The sequence below is a fragment of the Osmia lignaria genome, chromosome 3 (genome assembly GCF_051020975.1).
Source record: "Osmia lignaria lignaria isolate PbOS001 chromosome 3, iyOsmLign1, whole genome shotgun sequence".
NCBI classification, from domain to species: domain Eukaryota; kingdom Metazoa; phylum Arthropoda; class Insecta; order Hymenoptera; family Megachilidae; genus Osmia; species Osmia lignaria.
In genome coordinates this window covers 3,873,391-3,898,395 of record NC_135034.1, presented here as the reverse complement: position 1 = coordinate 3,898,395, position 25,005 = coordinate 3,873,391, and the positions used below count along the sequence as shown (strand labels likewise).

Sequence of the window (25,005 nt, the reverse complement as noted above, 5' to 3'; positions counted from 1 at the left end):
AAAATGCAAAAGGTTTCGTTTCGATTGGTCCATTCATCTCGGAGTAATCGGTGAACACACACAGAAAAAAAAGTATATACTGATCAAATTGAGTAACCTCCTCCTTTTCCGAAGTCGATTAAAAAAAAAATAACATCAAATCTGAAAAGAGGAAAAAAAACAAAAATATCTGTTTGACTAAAATAAACATAGATAATTGTTTTCAAACTACTGCTACATATCTAATATACAGGATGTTCGACAACAGGTGGACAAAATTTTAAGGGGTGATTGTAAGAATCAAAATAAGATGAAAATCAAGAATAACGAAATAGTGTTTGCGGCTTTGTTTTCCAGTAATTAACGTTTAAAAATTCGAGTAAAAAGTGCCTGAAACCTGCACTCCGCCCAGCACCGACGACTGAACGTCAGGTCAGCAGGGGAAGGTACAGTCATAACCAAAAACCTCGTGCTATTCTGTTTCTCGGTACTGCAGCATTCGGCTTCGATACTTGGTCGAATACGCGGCCGTATTTCCTCTCTTCTTCTCAGGTTGTATGGTCCTGTCGTTCCTTGATGTCCTCTTCCATATAATGTGTTATTTTGCTCTAAATTTCGGGTATCTTCACTTTCTTCCCTTATTTGTCTATTTTCCCCAGTCTCTTCTTTAATTCTACTGTTTTCGTCAGTCTCTTCTGTTATATTATTGTTTTCTTCGGTCTCTTCTCTAATGCTACTTCCTTCTTCAGTCTTTTCTCTAATTCTACCGTTTTCGTCAATCTCTTCTCTTAGAATTACTACTGGCTTACTTTCTAAATAAGTATTGTTCGTATCACATTTTAGTTTAAATATAACGTCACTGGAGATTTCAATCCTCCTCTCCTTTTCAAAATATATTCTATAATATAACCTTTGGTGTTTTCCTCACATCCGACAAACATTCCCTTTTTGCTTCTGGGGACCCATTTCTTTCTCAACTGTTTGGGAGTTAATACAAACGCTTCTGTGCCAAACATCTGAAAGTTCACAATATCTGGTTCCTTTTTCTTCCATAGTTCACACGAAGTTTTACCCTTTACGGAACTCTTTCCGCTTCGATTTAGTACGTAAACTGCTGTTGATACTGCCTCGACCCACAATTCTTTTCCACAGTTTCTTGATTGCAGCATACTCCTGGCAGTTTCGACTACTGTTCTATTCTCTCTTTCGATCCGACCGTTCTGCTGTGGTGTGTAACGGCAACTCTTCTGATGTATTATATCTTTGTCTTCTACAAATGCTCTTATCTTTTTGTTCACCTCCTCTAGTCCGTTATCTGTTCTTAAGATTCTAACCTTATTTCCGATCTGGTTTTCTATCAGTTTAATACAGTTTATAATGTTCTATTTAGCTTTTGATTTTTGTTTTAGAAAGTAAACGATCCGATAGTGGCTGAAGTCGTCCTTGATTAAGAGAAAGTAACGTGCTCCTTCCACCGAAAATTTTTCCATTGGTCCACACACATCAGCATGAACCATTTCGCTAGCTCGCTCTGCAATACTCACGCTTAATCGCAATGGCATCCTGTGTTGCTTACCCAGTATACATCCATCACAGGAGAAAAGTCCGTCATCTACAAATTTTATATCCAACTCGTTTAAAATACTCTTTACTTGTGTAACATTTTCATGTGCCAACATTTCGTGCCAGGTTTTTAGGTTTTGTGTGTTTTTGCTTGCTCTACCTAGAAAGGCTTGATTCTCCACTTTCTGTATCTATCTCCAAGTTCAATTTGTATAGTTTCTCATTTCTTTCTCCGGTTACAAAAATCTCACCGTCTTTCTTCAGCTTGCAGTCATCTCGTGTTAATTTAAAACAATATCCTTTATTTAAAACAGAGCTAATAGAGAACAAGTTACATTTCAGTTCTGGAACGTGCAGAACACTTCTACTTTCGCCTTTCTTCCAGTGTTTCCCATTGAATGATTTCATTTTAAAATTGCCTAGTCCTATTGCCTTTATTATTTATTCATTTCCAACTTTAACATCAATAGGTTGAGTCAAACTCTCATAATTATCCATCCACTGGCTGTTGAATGACATGTGCTGGCTTGCTCCTGACCAAACGGGTTCCATCCAATCTGTACTGTTGATTAGGGCTAATGTTGTGTATGTGGCTTGCGCCCTGATTTACAGTTTTATTCTTTAAACGACAGAATTTGGCTCTGTGTTTCGTTCTATGACATATGAAGCAGCCCCCTGCATCATAATCCTTTTTCAGTCTACAGTTATTTGCAATATGCCCTTCCTTCTTGTAAATGTTGCACACATTCGCCTTCCCTGTTTGGGTGTGTGTGCTGGCAGGACCTTTAGGTACTGCCTTTGAAAACTTATTCCTACTTATGTTTTTATTCACGAGAGCCACTTCCATTGTTTCTGTATGTAGTTTCAGCCTTTCTTCCTCTATCAGTGAACGGCTTACCAGTTCATTCAATCTTTGACTTTCGACAGGCGTTGAGTCCCAAGCACTTAGGAAGTGTTTATACGAGCTTGGTAGCCCTGGCAAGATTCTAGTCGTCATCATTCACTCTGAAATTTTCTCATCGTACTTTGTTAATACAGATTTAATATTTTCTAAGCCTAAGACATATTTAGCAATGCATTCATTCTGGTAAGTGTAACTGAAAAATGTTGAGCGCGCGCTCTCAATGGCCAGCGTTCTTCGTTAATAATTCAAAAACGAAGCTTCAACTAACATTTTGGTAAAGGAAAAAGTTGTTCAGAATCACCCCAGCAACCTCTCATTTCCGGGTGTTACAGGAGTTTTGAGACACCCTGTATAATTGAACCTAGTTTTTGCTAATTCAAGGTATCAATTAGAATTTAAATTTAATTTCATTTAAATTGATTTTGACTAAAATAAAGAATGAACTTGTAGAAAAGCTACTCTCTCCCTTTTCCCTCTAAGCTATATGTCCGACTCGATTAGTTTGCGAGATATTTGCGAAAAACTATGAGTACTACTACTTTCGCCTGTACGTATACGTCCGCGGCTGGGTGCGAGAAAAAATTATATTCCATCAACATTGGTATTACTCATTGTGTATGTTAGGTTGGCAACATTAAAGCCTTTTTTATATTCACAGTTGGTTAAACTGAATGTATGCTGTGGAAACGGAAATAAACCTGCACTACTGTACTCATGGCGAAAAGAGCAAAAAGAATACAGTAATGCTTCGAAATAAGCAAGTGGCTCGGGACCGAACAGTTGCTTATTTCGAAGCAGGTATGCTATTCGGCTTGACTTTGTTCTCGAAACGGGACGATAGAGAACGCGAGAAATGAGTGAGAGATCCGAGGTAGCGGCAAATCATAAAGTGATCGGCCGAGCAGCGATGTTATTTTTTGGACAAGGATAGAATATAACATGCCCTCTCATTCTCGCACTATGCTTTATTTCGAAGCAAATATACCAGACTGAGAAAGCATTATATATATTCCATCCTTCTTCTACTAACCGATGTCACTGCTCAGTCAAGCGTGAAATTTATTACCCTAAACATCGGCTTCGCGCTTTCATGGACCTCTCACTCGTTTCTCGTACCTCTCACTTTGCGGGCGACTTCAAACAAAAAAGAGGGGATAGCGACTTGCTTATTTCGAAGCAGAGACCACTTGCTTATTTCGAAGCATTACTGTACTTGTGTGTGTGAATTACTGAATCTAAAATCTCTGCCCATTTACAAAACTCCTAAGCTTTAAAGACTTTCAATAGTGTAAAAATATTACCAAAATAGCAGTGCACTACAAGATTGTCTGCCGTCCGTACTAATGTTGGCGGTATTTTATTTGTCCTATTATGTATTCGTCTAGGTTAGGTCAGGTCAGGTTATATTAATATTCCGGCCTCTTTTAGGCGGCTGAGCGCGCGACTCCAATGTTATAATTTGAATTTTCAGTTCACCCGTTGTATGAATAAGAGCCGGACTGCATGGTGCTGCTTATCGAAACGATAGGCAAGCGAGCGACGGCTGCATACGTATAGGCAGAATTCGCTGTAGTAGTAAAAATGTTCCTTCGCGAATATCTCGTAAACTAATCGAGTCCGACATACAGGGTGTTCGACAACAGGTGGGAGATTTTTTAAGGGATTTTTTAATTCTAGGGATCAAAATAAGACGAAAATGAAGGATGACGAGGCACAAATTTTAGGCGCTTTTTACTTGAATTTTTAAACGTTAATTACTGGAAAACAAAGCCGCAAACGCTATTTCGTTATTCTTGATTTTCGTCTTACTTTGATCCCTAGAATTACCCCTTAAAAATCTCCCACCTGTTGTCAAACACCCTGTATAGTTTAAAGGGAAAAAGTTGTTTACAATGAAGAATTTTACAACATATTTAAAAATCATCGAAATTGGAGTGGGAGTAGCCTTTTTACAAGTTCACCAATTAAAGTGTCGAGGATTACTGACCTAGCGTCTAAATAATTAAGAAAAATAAAATGTGAGAAGAGTTCAGGAGCCTTTCTTTGAAGTTCACTTGAACAGAGAATGAATCTTAACTTGGTATCAGCTTACTACGGTCTACGGAGGTTCGTGTCGATACCTAGCGAGCATAGATTCGACGGCCTCGATTGGCAGTCTACCCAAGCTGCCACCGTGACGGATTCCCGCTGATAGTCCCTGCCAGTCTCGATCACGATCACGATCACGATCACGATCACGATCACGATCACGGTCTCGATCACGATCACGATCACGATCACGATCACGGTCGCACTCCACGTCGCTCAATTCGCGACTGTCGCTGAACCCGCTTGGCGGCAATAACGTCATGTCCTCCACCGAACTGAACAAAACACATTTGTGAAAACCCTTAAGAAAGTCGAAGATTTATTCATCTTCATTTTTGTATCCGATTGAAGTTACATTTCAATTAATTTGGATAATTAAATTCGACAACCTTTGAACCTTTTGTTAATAAGTACCTACAGTAGACTCGTTATATTGCCGTGGAGAGCTATTCCTCAGCGGGGGTCTACGCTAGGAACGGCAGACCCAAAGAATAACCGCTGTAGCACTTACCGCAACAATAGGGCCGCTTTTACGACTTGCCATTCAAACCGAGACGTATCTACTGAAAATCGGGAAATTTGTAAACGTTATATCTTGAGAACTAATTAAAGTCAAGTGTATACATTAAGGCTTAATGAATTCGTCTTGAGAAGCACTATTACATGATCTGAAAAAAAATATGGTTCTATTTAAAAAACAAAATTTGACCATCATATCTCTTAAACTAATAATGCAAAAGATTCTTCACTTCGGCCAAAACATAGGCCCCCTTATTCCATGCAATTTCAATATCAACAATTCCATATCAATTTAAATGGGACACCTTGTATATGTGTACGCAGATCATTGAATGCCTATCCTGTACCCCGTATTATCCGCAAGGTAGGTCAAGGTACGCTTAAGCGCTTCAATCGGCAGAATCTGTGCCGCATATTATAAGCAGAATAATCACCCGCAAGGGGGGACGTAACAGCTGTATGAGCTGAAAATATTTGAAGCTTCCAAGCTCTCATTTAAAGGGGAGAGAGAGATAGAAATGTAGTCAAGATTCGATGAAAACGAAGAACTCATCCCTACCACTGAGACGTATACCCCTTGAGATGCCCGAAAGTTCGCTCGCCGAGTAGTGTAACATGACCTGGGATCGAATATATATATTAGTAAGGTAATACTAATGTAACGACTGAACGTTGTTATCATTTTTTTCTTATAAAGAGTATTCCTGGGTATTTGTCACATTTTCCTGATTAAAATAACACCAAACACGATATAATTTGGACTATATTTACTTGTTAAATTGACGATAAGTTTCAGACACAGGGAAGGATAGCAAATGAAAAAGGAAGAGAAGCCGCGATCGTAATAATCGACAGCCCGTCTTTCACTAGCTGCCCTTTTCTATGTTCGAAGCGGTCGCAAACTTCTAATGATGGAGAAACTGTAGTATGTAAGCGAAAGTACGGTTCCGAGCATTTCGCTTTCATCGAATCTTTACTGTATATTATTTTCATAGGCTATAATGATAAAAGTACTGCACTAGTGTGAAGGTCAAATTGCTCATATGGCAATATAACAAGAGAATACTGTATTCATATGATTATCCAAATTAATTTAAAACCCTTTTGTGGACGACCGACGCATACAGGGTGTCCGCGCTAAAGTATGACAGGCGTTTTATTTTGTAACTATTGATGATACAAAAATTGTTTATATGGAAATTGCACGGTACAATGGGGCCTATGTTTTGGCGTGAATGAATATTTATTTACATTATTAGTTTAAAAGATATGATGGTCAAGTTTCGTTTTTTAAATGGAACTATATATTTCTTTTCAGATCACGTGATAGTGCTTTTCAAGACGAATTCATTAAGCTTTAATGTATACACCCGATTTTAATTAGTTTTCAAGATATAACGTTTACAAATTTCCTGATTTTTAGTAGATATGTCTTGGTTTGAGTAGCAAGTCGTAAAAGTGGCCCTATTGTAGTGGTAAGCGCCACAGCGGGGGTCTACGCTAGGAATGGCAGACCTAAAGAATAAGAAACCGCAACAATAGGGCCGCTTTTACGACTTGCTACTCAAACCGGGACGTATCCACTGAAAATCGGGAAATTTGTAAACGTTATATCTTGAAAACTAATTAAAATCAGGTGTATACATTAAAGCTTAATGAATTCGTCTTGAAAGCACTAACACATGATCTGAAAAGAAAATATATAGTTCCATTTAAAAAACGAAACCTGACCGTCATATCTTTTAAACTAATAATGTAAATAAATTTTCATTTACGCCAAAACATAGACCCCATTGTACCGTGCAATTTCCATATAGACAATTTTTCGTGTCATCAATAGTTACGAAATAAAACTCGTGTCACACTTTAACGCGGACACCCTATATATGTCTCCAAACATAATTGTCGTAGTAATTCATAATTCCGTACGTATTGCGTTATATTCTTGACACAAAGCACATCTATAAGCGCAGACAGTAAAGATTTATAATATTGCTTTGAAGGATGAAATTATTACTTCTTTTATTTTAAATTAATAATACTCTGTGCAAGCTTAAAAATGTTCCGTCCTCAAAGGGTTGACAACATGCAAGTAATATACATGATAGATAATGATGATGATATGAGTCTACTATGTAAATACTCTGTATATGATATGAATAGAAAAATGTAATTTCCTCAATTTCCTAGGAAAGCAAAGTATTAAGATGAAAGCGAAGCTGTGTATTCAATGTGGTACAGTTCACACGAAGAATTCAGGCTTTCCCAAGAAACTTTACATTTTTTCCCGTTATTCATTTCTGATCGACACAAAACCGTGATACGAATATTGAATATAATCAGGAGACTGAGTGCTATGTGGAAACAAACAAACCTTGGCTACCTGCGAGTAGACCGGCTCGGTTGTCGGCTTCGTCGTCTCGCAAGCGAAGGTGAACCTTCATTATTGGACTCTGTACTCGATTCCACCCCTCGTGAAAATACATCTGTAAGAAATGTCAGGTTTCAGCTTCTATTCATTATAATTCTTCCTAGAGATTGTATTAAGGAGATTACCTCTGCAAGGTTTCACTGGTACTCTGTAACTAGGTCCGGCGCACTCTCCACAAGGACTCCCGGACGTGTCACTTCCGGAACCCTGACGACTGGAGCGCAACTTGCTCTCCGCTTCCGCGATGCTCGGGAAGTATCGTTGCTTGTGCCATCTTGGCGTTTTAGACCTGCACGTGAAAGAACACCAGAAAGAGGAAGAGAAAAGGGTCAGGGAGAGGAGCGTCAAGCATCGAGCTAGGAATTGGACGTCTACTAAAAACACATGCGTTTCAGGAGCTTGAAAGAAAACAGTTACCTTTCAAAGTCCACACTGGACCTCTCGTAGTCAATAGTATTGATGTCTTCGTTCTCTAAATGGCCAAATGTTTTAAATTGCATGGTGTAGTCGAGAGTGGCTGTGGTCACTGAACGATTCTCTCGTCCTGGGACGCTGAATGTTGCGTACGGGCTAATCTCGTACATTTCTGAGCAAGAATAACATGAAGATGTTTGTTTAAAAAAGGGTATTATCATAGAATATGAGTAACATGAAACGAAATGAACCTGATCCATGATCATTAGCCTTGTGATTTTCTTGTTTCACTGGTGAACTAGTATACACTTGATGATTTCGTCTATTATCTCTTTCAGCGGTAGATTTCAGCTGCATCGTTGACATACAACTAGAAAGATGATGATGTTGCTGATGTTGCTGCTGTAGCTGAACAAGTCCTAATCCAGACTGCTGATTCTGTTGCTGTCCAGGAAGGATCTCTCCCAAGTAATTAGCCCTAAAGATATATTAAAATATAATAGTTATACCCATCTTCAGTAATGGAAAATTAAAGAGGAATTTTGACATACCTGCCACTTCGTTTCAGCATCACATATCCCAAAATGGCAGCTGAAACAACGAGTACTATGGCGCATATGAGAGGCACGACTACATACAGCACTTTCTGATTAGGTATAGCTTTCTTCACATCATCTTCCATGATGAGATCATTTGGAGGACCGATGCTGACTCCATTGAGAGTGGTTGTCGCAAATTCCATCTTCGTTTGTGTAGACCCAGCATCGTTGTGAGCTGTCAGGCGTAAACTGTACCAGGAGGCAGTCTTCAAGTCTCGTATAACTAGGTTTTCTGTGGCACGACTTGCTACTAGAATCCATGGTTCTGTACTGATACGTCCCTTGTACTCTACAGTGTAGTATTGTATGGGGCAGCCACCATTTGGCCAAGATAATAGGTTCAATTTTACGGATGTTCCATTGGCGGAGATGATGTCTCGTTCCTTTGGTAGCAATGGAGCTGTAAACAGTATTAATGAATTATAACAATGTACAAGCTCCAAGGAATCAATTTATTGTCGTGAAGAGAAATAAAAGTACCAGCTCCCTTTGTTGTTGCACTGATCAGAGGACTTGGATCTCCAGTACCCACACGATTGTGAGCCGTCAAATGTGCCAAATATGAAGAACCACATTTCAATCCTGATAAAATGAACTCAGTTTGTTCAGGTGATAATGCTATTTCTTCCCAACCACCTTGGTCCCTCTTGTAGCTTAACACGTAGCCTGATGAGTGTAACAGAGATTGATATAATCATGATCTTTTATAATTCGATGATTCAAACTGTTATACACACCTTGAATAGTAGCACCACCATTATTGGGATGATTCCACCTTAGTCTTATACTGTTTGTTGTAGTATATTGAAGTTCTAAAGTTGGTGTCCTGGGGGGCATCACAACAACCAGAGTATAAGTAACGGAATCATTACCAAATAAGTTGCTGGCTGAACAAGTATAGTTCCCTGCCACTGATTGCTCTAATCCTGAAATTCATTTTGTACATTCATAGAAATGGTTGATATTGAGGTTAGGGATAAGGATGAATTAAATCATTTAAACTAACCACGAATGTTAAGATGACCATCAGCAGTCAGTTCATAATGACGACCAGTAGATACCTGACTGTTTCTATATGTCCAAATTGGACGAGGTGTAGGGTTGCCCACGACCAAACATGATAATGTGATTGATGATTTAATTGCTCTTCTCAGAAGTTGTGAGAATGAAGCCACTCTAGCTGGAGCTTTAAAAATAATTAACATTAATCAACTCATAAAATACAAATGGAAGGTAATACTACCTCTGGTGTTTGTAATTTGTGTTACTATGGTGGTTGATTCTCCTTCACCCAGTCCAGTTGTTGCTGACACCCAAAATTCGTACAATTGCCTGAAATATATATATTTTTAATTATTTGCGATTTGAGAGTCATTTTGCAAAATTAGATTAATTACCTCTCAACTAAACCTCGAAGTTCCATAGTTAGTGTATCTGTGGGCGATAATGGAGGTTCGTGCATGGTGTGGGTGTTGTGGTTGCTGGAGCCAGCTTCCCTGCTGTAAACTGTGTACTTGGAGACGTTCCCATTTGGTTGCAAGGGGGGCAACCACGAAACTAATATACTTTCTGCCGTTAATGCTAAAGCTTTGATGCCAGCTGGAGGTCCTGGAACTAAAAAAGGTCAATATATTAATTTAGTGATCATTAACTAGTGTTACACTTTGTTAAAAATTGTATATTAATTATTCCTACCATCCTCTTCTGTTGTACAAAAAATTGGCGAACTCAGGACACCATCCCCTGCTCCTGTATAAGCCAGTACCCTAATAGAGTAGTTTGTGTATTTGTACAAAGTGTGCAGGTAGGTTTCCACACTGGAGGTTTTCTTTACTTCACCCACTGTGGAAATATCCACTAAAACAAACACAGGATATCATTATAGATTATTAATTTTCTTTAAATTAATTTTAGAATCACTTACTATTGTCAGTAGGTACTGGTCTATAGTACACCTTGTAACCCTGAATGATTCCACCATGTTGATGTGGTGGTGGTGCACTCCAGGATACTTTTACACTCTGGGAAGATAAAGGAACACAGGACACCTGGGTTGGTGGAGTCTCTGGTACTGAAATGGTAAGAATAATTGCAATTGATTTATTGTTTGTTGAAATTGAAATGTCGGTGAAAATTTCTGTTTGCCCCACCTCCTTCCTGAGTAGTTCCAACAATGGGAATGCTAGCCGGACCGCTGGCTATACTGTTGAAAGCTCTGATCGATATATCGTACTTCGTAAACTTTCTGAGACCAGTGAGTTGCACTTTTGTAGTCGCCCATCCGTTCACGGTCAAACTTTTGCTCTGGTTGACACCTGACGTCGAAGATGAATGCTCCGACCATGTCACTATGTAGCCTAATAAATCTCCATTACAGGACTCTTTTGGAGGCGGCTGTGAATCAATTTTCAACTCTTGCATTCTTCAATTTCAAAGTATAAGAACTAACATTTTATCTATATCAATATTATTACTGTTTCACTAGGTTATTATTAATATTAGAAAAGTTAATAACTAGTGATGGTAATTTTTATTATTAATTATTAGTGATGGCAATTTTTTGTAGAAATATTATTACTATTTATAATGATCTAAGGGATCTGCACTTAAAATACAGTTTATTAAATGTAATAAACTTTTACCTGCCAGCTAACCATAAGTTCTCCAGGCCCAGCAGACTGAACTTTAATATTCTGTGGTGGTTCAGTAGGTGCTATTACACAAGTTACAACAAAATGATTAAGAACATAAAATGAAAGATTTATAAAATGGTTTAAATAATGATATGTATTTCTGTACCTTCTTCCTGAGTTTTTGCCACCACCGGATCAGTGGGTATGCTCACATCTATGGAATTTATAGCGAATATACGAAAGGTGTACGTTACAGCCGGATGGAGTCCACCCACAAGAGCCATTTCCTGATCATCACTGGTTGTTTCAAAAGGGGACAATCCTGTGAATATTTGATAATTCATCAATAGAGATTACAAATTAACAGCATGTCAAACGAAGAAAAGTCTGACAGAGATTATAAAAAACGTCAAATCTATAAATTATAAAAATTTTTTAAAAACTTTCATTCTATTTTCAACGATGCAACATTGTTTCAATATAAATATTAATCTTTTGGGTTAGAATAAAGGGAACGAGAGAATTTTATTTTAGAAAATTTCTCCAACAATTTAATACCTGTATGGAAAATATACATTTTATTGACTAAATTATTTAACAAAATTTTAAAGAACATCGCAAAACTTCATCAAAAATTCATTAAAAAATGATGATTTGAAAAATATGATACATTTAATGATGAAACTAAATGGAATTAAATGAAAGGATTCTTTGAAATAGAATTTTAAATAAACGTGAAATGGATTTACGTACCATTCTGAGAGGGATGGATGGAGTTTCCGTTATTAGAACTTCCGGGTGTGTAAGTGACATTGTGCGTTTTCGCGGGGTTCCAATCATCCGCCAAACCGTGATTCAGGGACCGATACTGAATGACATAATTTCGTATCGGACTGTTCCCATCGAAAGCCCTTTTCCACAGCAATCGTATCGATCGCGAGCCGATTTCTATGACTTCCAATGAGGCTGGTGGATCTGGCCTTTCTGTATTTGTAAAACAAACACAATTAAACCATTATCTGTATTGGGTTGAATTGATTCGTCAATGATTGTAGAATATTTGTCTCTAAATGGAACAGTAGCATTTGCTCGTGTCAATTCAATACTTACTTCTTTTATGTATAAATATTACAATAGATTTTGTTAACCGAATTCGAAAAAGGAGAAGATTACTCAATTCGATCAGTATTTTTTTTGCTTTTTTTTCTATGTTCGCCGATTACTCCGAGACGGATGGACCAATCGGAACGAAACCTTTTGCATTTTGTAGAGTATGTCTCCCGATTGGTCCCGTTAAAAAAATTTTGCATTTTTCCATTCCTAACGATTTTTATTGCAATGAACGTAATGCTTTATTTATATTTTTCGACGTTTACTCTGCAAAGAATGTACCGATTGCGATGAAACCTTTCACATGTAATAAGAGATATTTCCACGATGATCCCACTTGCAAAAATTTTTATTAAGAATCTAAATTCGATTACTGTATTTTTTTTTTTTTTGGTTTTTAGTTATTAGCTGATTAATAAAAACGCAAAACCATCTTATGGTATCCTACAAATACTGCTCGTTCCATTAAAATGTGTGAAATAAAATAATTTTTAACAAAAAATACAACCGACTTCGAGATGCACTAAAAAGTGTAAAATAATTTATATTTTATTTATACAATGACGTGACAGTTATTAATAAAAGCTTTTGCTGCACTAATAAAATGCGTTAAAAAGTATGAAATAATTTCTATTTCATTTATACCAATACTTCACAGTTATTAATTCACATTTCCCACATACGTATTTTAAAAACGATCATTTGATCGCACATGAAAGTAAAAGACTGTATTTGTATTTTTTCAATATTTTTTATCGTAGGAAGGTACCTTGAACAGCTAAATAAATGAGATGTTCGCTCCTCCCATAAGCATTATCCGCTGTACACCTGTAGACCCCTGAATCCTGACGATCGCTGCTCCCTATAGACAACTGCGACTTTAATCCATTGTCCGTTTTGATTTGACTGATACTCAGTCTATGGCTATTTGTATCCAGACGATCGCTGTTGTGCATCCATTGCACTTCTATAGGATTATCCCCAATCACAGTACAGTCCAACGTCACTGATTCCCCTCGACGAATGGTAACATTTTTGCTTTGAAATTCGAATCTTGCTGGTTCTGTTTGACAGTGACAAAAGATAGTACAAGTGATTGTCAATTTTAGTTTGAATGAAAAAATGTTTACCATGAACAGACACGTAGATGACTTTGCTGAGACCAGACCCAATGCCATTGTTCGCTCTACAGAGGTAGTGACCCTCGTCTTGGGGTCCAGCAGAAGCCGTCCACAAAGAACCATTTGGCAATATGGTTAGCCTGCCGTCCGTGCCATCGACCAACGGTTGGTAGTCGTTGGAACTTCTACCCTTGGCACGCAGCCATGTGACACGTGGTGGCGGGAATCCCTTCGCCTCGCAATGTACGTTCAAGGGGTTACCAAGGAGGGTGGCTATGTCTTGCGGCTCAAAGATCCATTGCGGTGGTACTTTGACCAAAAGTTCGGCCGTGTGGTTGGCTTTAGCCGCGCTGTTCGTCGCCACACAACTGTACTTGCCGCTGTGCCGGGAAGATAGTTCTTTAAAAACGAGCAGACTGAAGAAGTCGGCCACCCTCTCCTCAATCTGAAACCAGAAGCTTGATAAATACTCGTAGCATCGACAACTGTGAATAAAGATTTCAGTGTCCTTTTCGGAAGACGTACGCGTAAGGAAGAAGGCAATGGTTCTCCATCTTTCAGCCAGGAGAAATAGATCGGTAGATCACCGGAAGTGACGCTGCAAGTGACCTGAGCTCGACTGCCTTCCTGCAGGTTTGGAGGGAAATTGAAGGGGCTCATAATTGGAGGACCTGAAAAGAATTATGTTTTTAATTATACGTTGTTTAATTATCTGCAACGTGTGTTTTAGTATATATTTTAAGAGCTATAAAAAAATAAGCTAATTATTTCCGCTCAGAATGCATTACTGTCCATCCACGTGTTCATCAGTCGACCTTACTTTTCTACTTCTAGACGGGCCCTGACAAATGAGAAAAAGTTGAAAGTTAACGCTACACGAATTTTTCCGGGCGTGCAATTCCCTTCTTTTAGCTGGCGACTTTCTTGTGAATGTAAGCTAGACGACCGTGAAGAAAGAAAAACAAAAACGCGTTTCTCGTTAAAACGAGTATACACGTGTGTATGTATGTATCTACATAAAGGTACTTGCGGTTTCTCTACCGCAAGAAAAATATGACTTCCATATCGTAGAAATCTTTTTTTTAATTTAATTAAGTTTATTTATGGAAGTCCATTGTGCAAATTATAATATATTCCAATGTTGAAGGTTAATATAAAATAATTTATACAAAATATTTAACGTACAAATAATTTACAATAAGTCAAGGATCAAGATTTCTATGTCATCCTCTTCAACACAGAATTTGATCATTATGGAATACTCACTACTAACGGTGAGTCGAATATCTCTACTGGCAGTTTCTCCAGATCTAGCTCGAACCATGCAAGTGTAGGTTCCAGCATCGTTTGGATCCACATTCGCAATTGTAAGATGTCCTTCGCTATCGACACGGTGTCTTATGTCGAGAGGTAGTTCAACTCCACCACGGGACCACTCAACCGACGTGACAGGGTAACCGGAATAAGGACATGCTATGGTGGTATCGACACCGGCAATTGCTCGGACTGGTCCTATTGATCGGATATACGGCGGACCTGAAATTATATAATCCAAAGTATCACTCAAAAAAGTCTAAAATAGACAATAATCAGTTTTCTATCCTTATTATGAATCTATCTTTCATCATCATGAAGATTACCATAAATGTTCAGTCTCGCTTTGTGCTCCACTGTAGCCAGGGTGTTGGAAGCGACGCAGGCATAAAGGCCACCATCTTCAGCGCCGGCTGATGATATGTTCAAATGACTGATTACGTCCCCAGACTGATCAACGTACTGTCCTATCGCGTACCTGCTCGGACATTGTTCACAGTTAAGTAGCGGAATATTGATCGATGGGATCTAAATGCGCACCTGTGTCCAGCTGCGATTTCACTCAGTGGTTCTCCATCCAACAGCCAGGTGAAGGATGGAGGCGGAGATCCTGTAGCGGAGCATCTTAGGGATACTGGAGGTCCTGGACGTAGGGCTTGCTCGATGAAGGTGTATTGTAGCTCCGGTACAGTGTCTGGATTAATAAAACGAGAGTGGAATGTGAATTTTGGAGCATTTGAGATTTGGTAATTTAGTAACTTGGTATTTTGATGTTTTAGTAATTTGATAAAATGGTAATTTGGTATTGGGTAATTCGATAATTTGGGTAATTTTTAGTAATTTTAGGGCCTAGATTACAAAAGCACGCAAACTTACAAAATATTCTTTTGCAAGAAAGATTACTAGATTTTATTACTAGATGATAAATTAATTTTGCCAACCAGAAGTCTATCAATTTGTTTTATTGTTAATAACCAAAGAGACCGCACAAATAATAAAAAATTGGTGGTTTGATATCCTTACTGAACCATCAAGATATGGTATGCGATTAGATACCCCCTAGTTTCAATTCCGCAGTGGCTTGAGCGTTTTCCTTGTCGCTTCTAACGAGGCACTGATACATCCCCTTGTCCTTTCGTCCGACCGAGCCTATCACGAGGACCAGAGGAGCCAGCAATCTGATCCTGGTGTCCTGCGCGGTCAATACCGGCACACCATCGTGCAACCACTCGACGCTCTCGACCGGATAACCCTCCACCGTGCAATTCATAGTGGCGGACTCTCCGGAATTGATGATCTGTAAATACCGGGAAACGGTTAACGATTCGTGCTCGAAAGTTAATGTCCGTGCTGCGATTTACGAGGTTGCATTGAGGGCCCTCTCCCTTTTACCCTTGCTGTCGTCGAGTTTAATGACACGCGTTGCAGTTTATTTAGTTATTTACTCTTTTTTCAACAACTAAATCGATGCGTGCTTGGGAGAATGTATAACAATGATCTTTTATTTTTATTTTCACCACAAAATGATGAATTATTCAAAAGAGAGCATGGTTACTGTTAGCATATAAAATGTTAAAAAGATGTTATATTAATTCTGTTAATAATTAAATTGTATAGTTTCAAGCTACACAAGACTGTATATTTACAAAATAGAAATGTAACATGGTATTCTATATTTATACGAAATAGAGAAATATTTGTGTAACCGAGCCAAGTGGTACCTGAACACGGGGTTGGATCCTGGCATTCAGTTTTGATGTGACCGACAGGTGTGTTTCTGCTCGTTGCTCACCAACCTGATTGCTGGCTCGGCAAATGTACCTTCCCGCATCCTGAGCGTCCACGCGACGGATTTGCATCAAATCACCCCATAGTTGAATGCGACCGAACGACTCTACTGGTATCGAGTGTCCTGCAACAATGAGTTAACCGCTACTTGATGCCCGATACTATTATACAGCCAAAACAGGATGTTAAAATCATAGTATTTTCATCCCTTTCCGATGAAAACGTTGAGTGGATATCAAATATTTTGACAAGATTTGATGATGTACAGTAAAATCTCCCTAGTTGTCCGTAAGCTGAAAAGCGAAAGTGGACAATATGGGTAGGGTAGACACGATTCTTCAAGCCTCGCGGCTGCTTTTGACCGCGCCGCGCCGACGAAAAGTCGTAAACGAGAAGGATAGCATGGGAGCCGTAGCAGCCGAGAAATTAACAGATTAACTTCCTTATTTTTAGATTTTGCTGGATGCAAATTGTTTTTAACCGACTTCGAAAAAGGAGGAGGTTACTCAATTCGATTAGTATATATATATATATATATTTATTTATTTATTTATTTTATTTTATTTTATTTTATTTTATTTTATATTTTATCCTGTGTGTGTTCACCGATTACTCTGAGCTGGATGGACCAATCGGAACGAAACCTTTTGCATCTTGTAGAGTATGTCTCCCGATTGGTCTCGTTAAAAAAAAATGTTTCATTTCTTCATTGTTATTGCAAAATACAAGAAGTTTCTAATTTCAACATAGGATGATTTCAATGACCCTTTAATATGTTATCGGGAACATGATTCTGAACAACTTTTTCATTTAGTTTCGGAGATATTCCTGAAAAACTATTGTTACTACTAGATTGAATTCCACGTATGTCCACCTGTCTCTGGCGGTGTATGGGTCAGCATGTAGTCGCCGATTCTCTACTGTTTTTATACACATCGCATCGACCCAAAATCAGTATGCATATATAATAACTATTGTTGTTGAAAAATCCTATTCTTTAGCGCTACTCTGTAAGGAATGCCTCGATCGTGATGAAACTTTTCACATCTAATCGGAGATATTTCTGCGATGATCCTACTTGTAAAAATTTATGGAATTCGTTATTGTTAATAACTATTGTTATTAAGAATGGTAAACCACTTTACGGCATCCTACAAATACTGTTCGTTGTACTAAAAAAACCCACTTCAAAATGCGCTAAAAAGTATGAAAAAATTTCCAATTAAGTATGAAATATTTCATTTATACCAATATTCCACAGCTATTAATAACATCTATTTAATAGTTAAATAGTATACTAAATACATTTCAACCTTTTCGGAGGCGGCGCAAAATTAAAAACTTTTAATAACTTATTAAGAACTTATATTTGTAGCCAAATATAAACGAAGCGTGTATATGTACCTGTCTCTATCACCACACATGTATCTGTCTGTATCACACGGCGCGGTGTCCGTGTTAGTGCGTATAGAATGTGTGGTCTCTCTGGAATCATCGAGTATGCGGCGGAAAGACCCGATCGCGGTATATTCATGAAAGAGACAGCCCCTCTGCCGCAAATTTGGCAACACCGCTCCGAGGGCTCTGTCCATAGGTTCTTATTGTTAGATCCATGGCTTTCACATACTAAAGAAGTCGATTCCATTTCATGTACATCGGAAGTGTTGCACTACTGATGCAAATCGTTATAATTACAGAGGTTATTTACCGTATTTATAACGTTTCGTATTTTTTCTTACGAATTATTAATTATGAAGTGCGCCATACCGCAACCAAATGGTTATTGGCAGCATCGTTTATTCTGGTATTTTTCATTTTGCGCCGCCTCCAAATAGTTTAGTATACTATTTAACGAGTAAATAGGTTTTATTAATAGCTGTTAGGTGTTTGTATAAATGAAATATAAATTATTTTACATTTTTTAGTCCAGTTTGAAGTCGGTTGTATTTTTGGTTAAAAATTATTTTATTTCACACTCTTTAGTGGAACGAGCAGTACTTGTAGGATGCCGTAAGGAGGTTTACCGATCTTATTGGTTAATTGCAATAACGATAGTTATTAACGATAACAAGTTCCATACATTTTTGCAAGTAGGATCATCGCGGAAATATCTCTTATTAGATGTCAAAGGTTCCATCGCGATCGGTACATTCCTTGCAGAGTAACAACAACGAATATGTTTCTTGCTACAACAATAGTTATTAACAATAAAATCCACAAATTTTTGCAAGTGGGATAATTGCAGAAATATCTCCTATTAGATGTTAAAGGTTTCATCGTGATCGGTACATTCCTTTCAGAGTAACACCAGCGCATAGGGTTTTTGCTATAACAATAGTTATTAACAATAACAAATTCCACAAATTTTTACAATTGGGATCATCGCGAAAATATCTCCGATTAGATGTGAGAGGTTTCATCGCGATCGGTGCATTCCTTGCAGAGTAGCACTAAAGAATAGGATTTTGCAATAACAATAGTTATTATATATGTACATACATATATATACTACTTTTCGGTCGATGCGATATAATATAGAAACAGTAGACTGCATGCTGACCCATACACCGCCAGAGTCACGTAGGCATACGTAGAATTCAATGTAGTAATAACAATATTTTTTCACGAATATCTCGGAAACTAAAACTTTCCGTTAATTATGCATAATGAAAAAGTTGTTCAGAATCATGCCCCCTGATAACATATTAAATGGTCATTGAAATCATCCTATGTTGAAATTATAAACTTCCTGTTTTTTGCAATAATAATCCTTAGCAATGAAGAAATGAAAAAATTTTTTTTTAACGAGACCAATTGGGAGACATACTCTACAAGATGCAAAAGGTTTCGTTCCGATTGGTCCATCAATCTTGGAGTAATCAGTGAACAAACACAGAAAAAAAGAAATATACTGATCGAATTGCGTAACCTCCTCCTTTTTCGAAGTCGGTTAAAAATAAAGTAAATATGCTTCAAATTATATCGTGTTTAGTCTCATTTTAATCAGAAGAGTCTGGCTAATATGTTTAAAAAATCCGTAGGTAGAAAAAATTAATATTAAATAAGTTATAGTGCTTTATTATAAACTACCAAATTCTAACTCTCATCAAAGAAACCTCGTCGCGTAATGCGTGACTGACTTAAACGAACAGAATATAGGCATTGGGTGAGAAATACTTAGGCATAGGACGAAACCGGTGGACACTATCAGCAGGGCAACAAAGGGACAACTAGAGAGATTTTACTGTAAAAGTATTTTTCTTTTGTAATATAAATTTAACGAGAAGTAGAGGAAAGGTCGACGACATTGCACCAGACGGTCTCCCCGTGAGTCGTCCCTATAGCGAAGTCTAATTTACCGACAAAAAAATTACTATATGGTATTACCGATCTTAGTAGTAGATATTTTAGTTATAATGGTAGCGGAAAAATTTTCAAAAAAACCGCGGTCTAAGAGTAACTAATATAATTGGTACAGCGCTGTGAGCGGGCAGTCGGCAGGACAAAGAGAATCATCGCCTAGAAGTAACATATATTATCGTCATGTATTGTCCAGGACTATGTCCTCTGTGTCGAGAATCAAACCTTGATTTTGTAGGAGATATCCTCCTAATATGTCCCAATAAGCCTGACCAAAGGGTATTCATGGTTGTCTACTTGATAGTTAGAAATTAGCTTTTTAATGAAGTCAGAGATTAAAGGAACCGAGGTGATTTCGGGTAGAGTTGAGGTGGGGAAATCCTTAGGTTTGTTTAAAATAAATTTTAATATTTTGTTTTGGACTCTTTGAACTTTCTTCCGGATAGATTTAAAAATAAGATCCCACTATATCTGAGAGCCGTATACGAGAACTGGCCGAATACACATTTTATAAATATTGATTCGGATGGAAGTTTTAAGTGGAGATGTATAACCAATACGGACAGAGAGAAACCCAAGAACTTTATGTGTTTTAATAATGCTATCATCAACCGCGGAAAACCAATTTAACCTCTGATGAAGCATAACTTCAAGGTACTTAACAGAATTTGACCATGGGATTGAGTGACCGTTTACTACAAATTGGAACCTGTTTTAAGACGCAGTATGATTTTTACTGCGAGTGAAAAAATAGCCTCTGTTTTGTCCTGATTAACAACTAGTTTTCACACTCTAAAGTAATCAAGAACAGAGTCTAAATAGGTTTGAAGACGAGAAAATAAAAATAACGGGTTTTTAGAAAAGGAAAGAATGCCATTTATATACAAGTTAAAGAGGACGGGATCCAGGATTGAGCCCTGCGGAACTCCAGCCTGTACATCATATTCCTTGGAGCAGGAGCCGCGAAGGTGCACGAACATTTTCCTAGACTCCAGATAAGAACGTGTCAGCCGGTTGAAGCCGGAGTCCAGACCGATCTGGTTAAGCTTGTACAAGTCCAGGAGGACCATAGCAGCACAACGCTTGGTGTTGAATTGCTGAGTAACCATTTGAGCAATTCTAATAATCTGCTGGATTGTAGAGTGACCCCGCCTAAAGCCAAACTGTTGATTAATAATGGTTTTATTAACGCTAAGATAAGTATTGAGCATTTCTGATATACATTTCTTGAAGACCTTGCCGAGGATAGAGAGTAAACTAATTGGTCTAAAACTTGTAATATAATTGCGCGGTTTACCGGGTTTATGTATAGGAATTACCTTTCACGCACGTGGAAAATAGTCAAGAGATGCCGAGCTAAGGAAGATATAATAGAGCTGGCAAAAAACCATTTTAGAAGCGTGCTTTAGCATAAGTGACGTGATTCTGTCAGGCCAGGGTCTTACGATTATCCAACTGGGCGACTATTTTTGCGATGGAAGCAGGTGTAAAATGTACTTTTCTGGGGATTCCCCCGAGTCACAGGCCAGAGTGGATAAAAAATCAATAAAATTGTTAGCCAGAGCCTCAGTTTTTTCAGTATCGGAACAGACAACAGTGTCGTATCTCGTGGTCAGTGGAGGCAGTTCTCTGGGTTGGTTATAAGGGGATATGACACGATAAAATAATTTTTAACAAAAAATATAACCGACTTCAAAATGCGCTAAAAAGTATGAAATAATTTCTATTTCATTTATACTAATATTCTACAGCTATTAATAAAATCTATTTAATCGTTAAATAGTATACTAAATACATTTGAACCTTTTCGGAGGCGGCACAAAACTAAAAACTTTTCTTTTACTCGGAAGATCCTAGTTCAAGGGTTGGCAACCTATGACACGCCGGTTACCGAATGACCCATTTGATATCGCGGAAATATCTCCTATTAGATATGAAAGCTTTCATCGTGATCGGTACATTCCTTGCAGTCTAAACGCCGAAAGATATAAATGAAGCATTACGTTTTTTGCAATAAAAGTCGTTAGGAATGAAAAGATGCAACATATTGTTTGACGGGACTAACGATAAGTGGGAGAAATACTCTACAAGATGCAAAAGGTTTTGTTTCGATTGGTCCATCCGTCGTTTTCTGAACAAAGCCAGAAGAAAAAATATACTGATCGAATTGAGTAACCTCCTCCTTTTTCGAAGTCGGTTCAAAAGTGAAATTTGATCATATAAAAGTATTGTAATATACTACAGTTTAATTCTCGGACGGCGTACCATGGAGAGAGACCCTTTGATTTAATACTGTACTACACTTTCTAACTTCTACACTTTTTTTTTAAATTAATTTTTCTTTCGTTTAAAAATTATAGGTTTAATTCCAAGTTATTATCCTTTATGCATTTTATTTTATTTGGGTCGTGATTGATCTAGACTCCGCTATTCAAGTGTTGAAGTCTGCGAAAAATGGCTACATAAAAGTTTCATTAATATTTTTGAAAATAATTTAACAATAATAGTCTTATTCATACAAATTTAGAATGTCAGTGGATTTTTAGATTCTAATGGAATTATAATTAGGATGATAACAGAACACAGAAAACAGTTACTATAATATTGATAATGATGCCCATGCTTGAGAACGATATGTTAACAATTCTGAAATCAACGCTTATTGAACTGAACAGTAAACGATCCCTTAATTAAACCAACCGTTAACATCGCGATACCAGGTGAACTGAGGGGGTGGACTTCCTTGAGCCGAGCAGGTGAGATGAACATCCGATCCGCTTTCCGCGGAAATGGCGATCTGGGATCTCTGCATCAGTCTGGGTGGCATGGACCCACTTGGTTCTAGAAATCGAACATCTCGATAAATATTAATAATTGAATTTAAAATTGGGGTAATTGTGTGGAAGCAAGAAATTAATATTACTACAGTTGAGAGATCCAGTGGAACAGAAAAAAGAAATGGAGTAACCTCCTCCTTTTTCGAAGTCGGTTAAAAAGAGGCATAGGCCACCATTATATTATTTTAAAAAAAAGCAAGTTGAAGGAAAAAATGGTTATTCTTCGATTAAAATAAAAACGACTTCCATTTTTAAACACTTTGTACCATGGAAATTGGGTTTATACAGGATAAATTTCAAAATGTGGCTATTTTAAATTATTCTGTTATTTATATTGCTTAATATTATTTTTTAATTTTGACATGCCTGTTACTGTTAACGTGGCAGGCTCGCTTCTTCTTCTCTCTCCAGTCAAGGCGTGAAGGGTTAAACAGGAATATGTTGCCCTACCATCCTCAGGTCTGGCAGCCCTTATATGAAGATCACCTTGGGAGGTGACCACAAATCTTCCTCCTGTAACAAAATTGCAAAGGAATTTCTGAAATATTCCATATAAAAGAATTTTGTTTTTCAACATTTCTTCGAACATGTTTGATTCTCATGGAAATCGACTTTAGCCCTTCATGGTAAATCATAGAGTATTGTCCTTATCGAAGACAAAAAGGGGTTATTTCCAGATCTCACGATGGTTGGCGGAAATAACGCTATATTTTCGAGGGATTCAGGCAACAGATTTGAAAGGTTATGCAAAATTCTCAGCATCTGTCGATGAAATCCCGTTGAATCACCGACCGGCAAAACCGTCAAGCGTGAAATTTTCAATTTACTCGAGCCAATGGCCAAACATCTGGATCAGGTCAATTTGGTGGACCCTAGTTGGACAGCTGAAAGTTCTTTTCGTCGTGACAGCTACGCCAAAACTCTAGAATTTATCCTACGTGACTGATGTCTACCGGGACGTTTCACTTAAAGCCACCTACATGTAATTGTCTAAAGATGTTTAGTCGCCATCGTAAACTGTCGGCCATTTTACTAGCTGAAATTCCGTTAAAATGAAATTACCCCGCTAAACAATGATTGTTACTGTCTTCTGCACTTTTATTCTTTGTTCTTTAGTTTTTCTCTGGGAAATTTCAGTTTTACGACCTTGTAATAATTGTTTCTTCGAATTGATCTTAAGGGAGATTCCTTTTGGAATTGTATTCCTGGGGTTCAAAATTTATCGTTGAAATTAAGAGGCTGAAGTTTCTTTTGTTAGTACTGAGCTTTTATATTTGTAGAACTTTTTGGTTAGATTTTATTGTAGTGGAATTTTGTTAATTGAATTTCTAGGTCAGGGTTGCTGGCTATTTCTCGTGCTATGTGAGGTTAGGTTTTCTATAAACTGTTAGTGACCTAATCTAGTAACTATATTTGATTTTGACTTCACATAATCGAAAATAAAACTCGGTCACAAGATACTGAATAAAATAATCCACAAATTTAACTTCGTTCATTGAATTTTCGAGGTTGAGGTTATCTAAATATTTTTAGTGCTCCGTGAGGTTAGATTTTTTATAAACCGTTAGTGACCTAACCTATTAATTATACTTAATCTTGACTTCACACAATGAAAAATAAAACTTAACCACTTATTGTTAGTAGGAGATAAAATACCCAATAAGTTTCAGTAGGTGAGTAGCCCTCCATTTCTTCACAATTTTCACACACCCATCGGTGATCGTGATGTGGATGTACCATCAGACGAGGTAGCCGAGCAAAGTTACGGGCTATTTATCTTCGTATTTTTATTCCGTCTGGGGAAGACGATATTAAATTGCTCCTTTCGTGGTGTTCAACCCCTCGCATCCAGGGTAACTCAATCCTCTCTCACCTTGGTGCCTGACTAGCAACCTTATTTCCTATTTCTTTCTTTGTGTCTACTGTGCTCAATGTGTCGTTGGATTTCGCGGCTTCTTGTGGATATATCCTTTGATAAAGGATAGGGAGATCAGTAATACAGAGTTTGGAAAATAGGGACTGGCAACAAAGTTCGACGAGTGTAATAAATATTGTCAGGCTGGAATTTATGAGACAACTTTGGCCTTTGGATGACTGCTTTAGGTTATTATATTATGCTATTGAGAAAACGTCAGGATTCTTCTTTTTTAGAATTGATAGATTGGAAATTGTAAAAAAATTGATGTTTTATAATATACAATTTTTGAAAAACATTGAGAACTCAGTAGCGCATCTAGAAGGGGGCAGAAGGGTGAATTGACTCCCCTCCCCTGTCGGAAAATTATGGTTGCGCTACTGGGTCGATTTAATGGAATTAAATTTCGAGTGAATTGATTAAACCATCA

The 25,005-nt window shown here is 37.7% G+C and overlaps 1 protein-coding gene across 2 annotated transcripts in view; it reads right to left on the bottom strand.

The window, feature by feature from the left end:
- Positions 1-25,005, bottom strand: part of Dscam3 (Down syndrome cell adhesion molecule 3) — a 280,870-nt gene that overhangs the window by 8,743 nt on the left and 247,122 nt on the right. The window contains exons 7-33 of one of the 2 annotated variants that reach the window (XM_034326183.2): positions 23,027-23,173; positions 22,524-22,664; positions 16,397-16,587; positions 15,732-15,972; positions 15,216-15,369; positions 15,002-15,153; positions 14,628-14,897; positions 13,887-14,032; positions 13,371-13,806; positions 13,010-13,303; positions 11,884-12,114; positions 11,297-11,452; positions 11,140-11,210; positions 10,648-10,891; positions 10,422-10,568; positions 10,193-10,354; positions 9,895-10,111; positions 9,741-9,829; positions 9,504-9,683; positions 9,235-9,423; positions 8,978-9,163; positions 8,450-8,897; positions 8,150-8,376; positions 7,902-8,070; positions 7,610-7,773; positions 7,437-7,539; positions 4,567-4,809 (exon numbers count right to left, since the gene is read on the bottom strand). In XM_034326183.2, coding sequence (XP_034182074.2) covers positions 4,567-4,809; positions 7,437-7,539; positions 7,610-7,773; positions 7,902-8,070; positions 8,150-8,376; positions 8,450-8,897; positions 8,978-9,163; positions 9,235-9,423; positions 9,504-9,683; positions 9,741-9,829; positions 9,895-10,111; positions 10,193-10,354; positions 10,422-10,568; positions 10,648-10,891; positions 11,140-11,210; positions 11,297-11,452; positions 11,884-12,114; positions 13,010-13,303; positions 13,371-13,806; positions 13,887-14,032; positions 14,628-14,897; positions 15,002-15,153; positions 15,216-15,369; positions 15,732-15,972; positions 16,397-16,587; positions 22,524-22,664; positions 23,027-23,173 — 5,398 coding nt within the window. Of the gene's footprint in view, positions 1-4,566; positions 4,810-7,427; positions 7,540-7,609; positions 7,774-7,901; positions 8,071-8,149; positions 8,377-8,449; positions 8,898-8,977; positions 9,164-9,234; positions 9,424-9,503; positions 9,684-9,740; positions 9,830-9,894; positions 10,112-10,192; positions 10,355-10,421; positions 10,569-10,647; positions 10,892-11,139; positions 11,211-11,296; positions 11,453-11,883; positions 12,115-13,009; positions 13,304-13,370; positions 13,807-13,886; positions 14,033-14,627; positions 14,898-15,001; positions 15,154-15,215; positions 15,370-15,731; positions 15,973-16,396; positions 16,588-22,523; positions 22,665-23,026; positions 23,174-25,005 lie in introns of both variants that reach the window. The other variant, XM_034326185.2, reaches the window with a different exon arrangement.